Source organism: Sinocyclocheilus grahami, unplaced genomic scaffold (genome assembly GCF_001515645.1).
Source record: "Sinocyclocheilus grahami isolate Dianchi unplaced genomic scaffold, SAMN03320097.WGS_v1.1 scaffold791.1, whole genome shotgun sequence".
NCBI lineage: Eukaryota > Metazoa > Chordata > Actinopteri > Cypriniformes > Cyprinidae > Sinocyclocheilus > Sinocyclocheilus grahami.
This window is the reverse complement of record NW_015505970.1, coordinates 1,079,675-1,086,158: the sequence shown is the minus strand read 5'-3', so window position 1 is coordinate 1,086,158 and position 6,484 is coordinate 1,079,675. Positions and strand designations below refer to the sequence as shown.

The 6,484-nt window shown below is 39.7% G+C and overlaps 1 protein-coding gene across 8 annotated transcripts in view; it reads right to left on the bottom strand.

The window, feature by feature from the left end:
• Positions 1–6,184, bottom strand: part of LOC107561785 (low density lipoprotein receptor adapter protein 1-A-like) — a 57,444-nt gene extending 51,260 nt beyond the window's left edge. For 7 of the 8 annotated variants that reach the window (XM_016246267.1, XM_016246266.1, XM_016246270.1 and 4 more), the window contains exon 1: positions 5,928–6,184. In XM_016246267.1, the coding sequence (XP_016101753.1) occupies positions 5,928–6,012 (85 nt within the window). In that variant the 5' untranslated portion in view covers positions 6,013–6,184. The remainder of the gene's footprint in view (positions 1–5,927) is intronic. The other variant, XM_016246264.1, reaches the window with a different exon arrangement.
• Between the last annotated feature and the right edge of the window lie 300 nt (positions 6,185–6,484).

The following is a 6,484-nucleotide window of genomic DNA, read 5'->3' as shown; positions in this document are numbered from 1 at the left end:
CATGCACAGAGATTTAAAGATATACTTCACCCAAAAGAGAAAAAGGCTCTTCTTCGACTCATCCTTGTATTGTACTGAACTGCATAACTGCCTCTCTGCACAGGAACCAAAAATTTAGTTTTTTAAGAATATCTTGAAATGTTTTTAAACATATTGGCTGGCCTTTTTTATATAATGAAGGTGAACAGGGACTAGGGCTTTCAAGCTCCAAAAAAAAGCATTATAAATGTGCATACATAATTTATAATATCATATGACATCTACAAAGCCATAGGAAAACTGTGTGTGAGGAACAACCCCAAATTTGAGTCTTAAAGGGGTCATATGATGCAGCTAAAAAAAAACATTATTTTGTGTATTTGCTGTAATGAAATGTGTTTATGCAGTTTAAAGTTAAAAAAACACATTATTTTCCACATACTGTACATTATTGTTTCTCCTCTATGCCCCGCCTTTCTGAAATGCATCGATTTTTACAAAGCTCATCGGTCTGAAAAGCGAGGTGTGCTGTGATTGGCCAGCTATCCAGTGTGCTGTGATTGGGCGAATACCTCAAGCGTGTGACGGAAATGTTACGCCTCTTGCCATATTGTGACCCCTGTCCGGCCGGAGCGACGAGACAAAAATATTAAAGGTCCCATATTTTACACCTTTCTGGAGTTTTATTTGAGGTTTTGATGTCCTTAAGAATATATATTTGCGGTATAAGTACCAAAAACCATCTCAATATATTTTTACAGCTCCTCTCTCAGGAGCTCTGCTGAGAACAGGTCGATTTTGGCCTGTCTAATCAATATTCATGAGCCTCTCTTAGACAAAAAACCGACGACAGCTGTGGTTAAACGTGATAAAACGAGCAGACTGGACAGAAACGATCGTCAAAAATTCTCGCGTTTGCAGCGCACACTTCTTATCAGAAAAGATTCAATAAAGTATTGTCTTTTGTTGTTATGGGCGAGTCTACAGATTTCTTGCCATGTCTATGTTTCTTGCATCTCACGACTATGTCGTGTATGAAATAATGTCTGTGTGCATGCGTGTAAAACAACAAACTGACGATTTATGTATAATCATTTGTAATTGTATATACATTGCTGTGATTAATTGTGGCTGGAACAATAGTTGCCTGCTGAAATTGAAATGTATATACATCTTCATCATGACTAGATAGACACGGTGAGTTTGTCGTTACTATACACGTTAGATGTGATCACCTCATAGTAACAGTCCTGTCAGATCGTCCATCCTTTGAGTGAGAGTGTAACGTTACAGGTTCGGCCGATCTGGTTTTGTGGTTAAAGTTAACCTTTTCGAAATGTTTCCGTGTTGTCGTTGCTCAGCAATAGCATGGACGCGATGTTGTCTGGGGGTTTGGCAAAAGGAGAGTGGGACGGTGGGTGGTGCTCGGGGTGGTGACTGAAGGCAGTGACTGTGTAGTTCTGACATCAACTTTTTACGGAAGTCACAACGGTTCGTGAAAAATAGCTAGAACTTTAAGCAGGCTGTGTGAATTTTACTGTGGACTGACTGTTTTGAAACTTATATGGTAGTTAAATAGCCCCTAGACCTCCAGGGGCCAGGAAATTTCAGTTTTGACAATATGGAACCTTTAAAACCCATTATAAACGAGGCATTTGTTGCATCCAGTGGGGACATAATTATGGATTATAATGACTAATACTGTCTTTTTATGCGTTGCGTAGCATTGCACGGCGTAAACATAAAACCATGTCTGCATTTGTGATCGGAGAAATGACAAACTACAAGTGCTACTCTACACTGCCCAAAAAACTCGCGTTTGAATCGTCAGTGGCAAATTCTTTAAATATAAAAAAAACATACTGTGAGTCAGAACAGCCGGCATTGTAGTCTACTCTACCAGGATCAGGACACAGTCCTCCATAAAATGTGCTGCACACATCTGAATATTTGGGTTGAACTGTTCTGTAACAGTGTTGTAAATACAACTTAACCACTGATTTCTAGTCGTGTCCTCTTTTGGGTGAGCGGAGGCCTGCGGCCTAGAGTGAGCCCAGAAAATATCTCGATATTTTCTGGGATTTTATCGATAACGATAATTAGACGATATTTTGCTGAGTGTGTTATTGTGCTGGTACCATAAGGACTGCCGAAGACAGCTGACTCCTAATGTTTTTAAATTCTTCATATTCTGTGTGGTGGTCAGTTCATACTGATAGAAATGAATATTTTCCAATAAGTTTAAACTGATTTTTGCATTTTATGGGCATTTTTACCTTTATAAAGCCATTTTTTCTAAAAGTGTCCATTATCTTTTGAGTCAAATTCTTACATTTAATCAGGGAATTAGAATAAGACATTTGGGCTGTTACCGAGCAAATGAAATCAACACAGAAGCTGCATCTGAAGTGGCATTTAGATGTATTTACACACATGTATTTTGGAAATGTGAAATTAAAACCGCCAGCAGGACGCAGCAAATCACTGTTAATAAGTGAGTCATTGCGACTGAACCGAATCATTTAAACGGTTGATTCATTCAGGAACGAAACACCGTCATGTTGCTCAGAGACACAAAACAGCGCTGTGGCTGTATTCGGAATGACTTTTGTTGGCGAAATAGAGCAAAAACAAGCAATATGGTGTCTAAAACATAAGTCTCTTAGTTAACTTATTGTTTATTGAATTCAATGTCACATTTGTAATCATGGTAATTTTTGGAGAAAAACGGCACTCTTCGTGTGAAATTGAATAACTATATGAAGTGGTATAAATATATAAATTTTCTGCCATCATGTCTTGAATTTGTGATCATTCTAAATGCATTTTAATAGACTGAATCATGCAGTGAAAGAAAACACACTAAATGCGCACACGCGCTAGTCTAGACTTCACATAATGCGTATGCGTGCGCTCTGTAGGGATGTTTTGAATGTTTTTTGCAAAATACTCGATAATGTCAAATCGCACATCACTAAAACAACAATTACGTTATTATCGCAGACGATATATATCGCACACCCCTACGGCAGCAACAATACTACAGCGAGAATAAAAGTTACGCCTTCTTTCTTTGCGTGAACATTTGGGCGTGTTATGCAAATCTTCCCACATAGTGATGTAGACATGTGGGGGCGTGTTAGAATGAGCCGTTTTAGGTAGGCGTGGTTGACTTAACTTTTATAAAGAATATCTCTTTGGATTTGAGACTTTAGTCTTTGCAACTTTACAGATCTTCTTTATGCACCAAGAGCTTGTAACACTCCAAAGAGAAAGGAAAAATTGAACTTGCATCATATGACCCCTTTAAAAAAGCTTTACAAAGTTGTATTTTGATGCCACTCACGTGTCAAAACATCGCCTTTTCAAGCGATCTTGACTTAAATTTCTATACGGTTTCAGTATATTGTGCAGTATATGGACCACTTTTATGATGCTTTTATATTGAATTTTATCATTTTGGAGCTGCACCGCTCCAGTCCCCATTCACTTCCATTAACTACCCAAAACAGCAGCCAACATTCTTCAACTTTGTAGGTTTCACAGAAAAACGTGAGTCATACAAGTTTGGAATAATTCCTTTGAGGGTGTGTTTTATTGGAGCCGAGACAACATTGCAATGAAACGGTGAAAGGAATCACAGAAAAACAGAGAATACCAGAGACTGGTCTCTTTCTTCAGTCTTTCCTGCTTTTCCCCCCAAATAGAGCAAGTCCATGCACACCTAAAAAGCACTGCCTAGCAACACTGGGTTGTCAGGATCTACAGGCATTAGTGGTTAAACGGATCGTAGTTGATCCGTGATTCGTACAGACCAAGCCCCACGGTTCGGCACGCATGTGATCCGCGGATTAATTGCAAAATTGAACCACAATAGAATGAAAGTTGATCAATTGTACGTGTTTACACACACGCAAAGGCGAAATGGAGCTCGATTCGTTACTCGCGCGCTGTTTTCTATCACAGCCGCACATGCAGAGGCGCGTCTGACTGCGCGCGAACACATCTTTCCGATCTCATTCACTCCTTGCCTTTGAACAGACGCATATGCACATACAGTTATGACAAAATACCGATCTCGACAATCATTGTGGCAAATGCAGTCTGTTGTGTCTTAAGTGAACGAGGACAGCTGAGAAAGAACTCGGATGTGTATATTGGATCCATGCATCAGGTCTTAAAGGGGCAGCAGCCTAATAATACCTGCTGCTGTCGCTATGCTCATCAAACCACAAAACACGTTTTTGACAAAGATGAATCAGTTTTTTAATTTATACAGTGAACACTATGCAGTTTTATTTTACCCTTAATTATTACATTTCTGTATCTGAATACTACCGACCTTATTTGTAACACTGTTCTGTTGTATTTATCTATGCTTGTAATTTGTGTAGCTTATTTGTTCTTATTTTTACTCGCTGTCTCTTTAATAATGTTTGAACTTTCTTAGGCTAAGAGTTTCTACTGTGGTGTCGTACTTATGGAAAGCAAAGTTACATAGATTTTTTTTTCTTGCCGATCCGAAAAACGATCCGATCCGTGGCTCAAAAACCGTAATGTGATCCGAACCGTGAGATTTGTGAACCACTAACTCCCATGCTCTCCAAAGCAAGAGGAAACACCATCTGGGAACATCTGGGAATCAGGGTACACCGATCGCGCTGTTTGGTTTTGATTCACTATAAGGAATCGGTTCAGACGAATCGTTCGTTCGGGAATCGAACTGATCGCGTTGTATGTTTGCAGCTCTGTTTGTTTTTCTGTTTTTTGTTTTTATCTTGCCTTTATTTATTTGATCATTGTACTGCCTTAATGTTTGTATTGTTTAATAAAATCTAAAAAAAAATAATAATAAATCAGGGGGAAAAAATAATAATCAATCGCGCTGTTTGTTTTTGATTCACTTTAAAGAACCAGTTCATAAGAATCATTCGTTTGGGAATCGCACGGCATTGATCTCGCAGTATGTTTTCGACTCCATTAAAAAAAAAAAACATCTGGTAGGGGGGGCATCTGGGGTGGCCAGCCAAATTTCAGGGGGGGCCGGTGCCACCCCTGGCCACCACGTAGACACGCCCCTGAATCAGGGTACACCAATCGCGCTGTTTGGTTATGATTCACTATAAGGAATCGGTTCAGATGAATCGTTCGTTCGGGAATCGAACTGATCGCGTTGTATTTTTGCAGCTCTGTTTGTTTTTCTGTTTTTGTTTTTATCTTGTCTTTATTTATGATTTTGATAATTGTACTGCCTTAATGTTTTAATGCTTGTATTGTTTAATAAAAATAAATAAATGAATAAAAAATCAGAAACAAATAATAATAATCGATCCAGTTCATAAGAATCATTCGCTTGGGAATCGCACGGCATTGATCTCGCAGTATGTTTTCGACTCCCTTAAAAAAAACCCGGATCATAAAAGTCATTTGTTTCTGGAATCAAGGTACACCGATCGCGCCGTTTGGTTTTGATTCACTATCAGGAATCGGTTCAGAAGAATCGTTCGTTCGGGAATCGAACTAACACTGATCGCGCTGTAGATTCAGTGAGTCTCAGTGCAGGACAGGCTGTCAAAAACCGAACGCCAGGAAAATCATTTGGTTTTGGTATTTGAAACGGTTATCGGTTCCCAAGCCCCTTTTGGAAACAAATCTCTATCAATCTGTACAATACAAAAAGCAGTCATGACAATACGCGTCATTTGCTGAACACTGCTTTTAAATTGCACTAAACAATAGTTGACTAACAAACAGCGGACCTTGAAAACTTGAACAGTTCGAGATTTGTTATGAAATGTCATGTAAATACGAGTAAGATTCCTGTTTAACACACAAGTTGCAAGCAACTTTGACTCTGAACTTCATACCAGATCAACAGATATAATCAAGAACTAACGACCGTTTACTTTCCAAGCACATGCACGCAGACTGACAGCTGTATAACTCACTTTTATGTTTTCCAGAGGTCCAAGACTGTTTAGCCAGACTGGGACTGCGAATGATCGCGCGTCCGGCTGATTTTAGCGCGTCCATGATGAATACAGTTTATTGCGATAATTAATAATCCTGAGAGCGCGATCCTCCGGCTGTCCTCGGTCCGATCGAGCCCGATCCTCTCCCCGCAGGAAAACTTTTCTGACAGCCTGTGATTTTCTTCCTTTTCCGCGGATGATCCCGGGTGGATGTATGAACATGTTCGCCACGGCGGGCGGGGCTTAGTATGTAAATTAACCGGATAATATTCCGTCATGACGCTGCCGTGAGTGGGCGGAGTTCGAGTATGTAAATTAAGTGGGCGGGGCTTCGCGTGTGTGTGTATATAAATAGAACGCCGTTTGACTTGTGTGATTAAACCAAACAATACTATTAAACGATAAACATTATCCGTCATGACGCTGCCGTGAGTGGGCGGAGTTCGAGTATGTAAATTAAGTGGGCGGGGCTTCGCGTGTGTGTGTGTGTATATAAATAGAACGCCGTTTGACTTGTGTGATTAAACCAAACA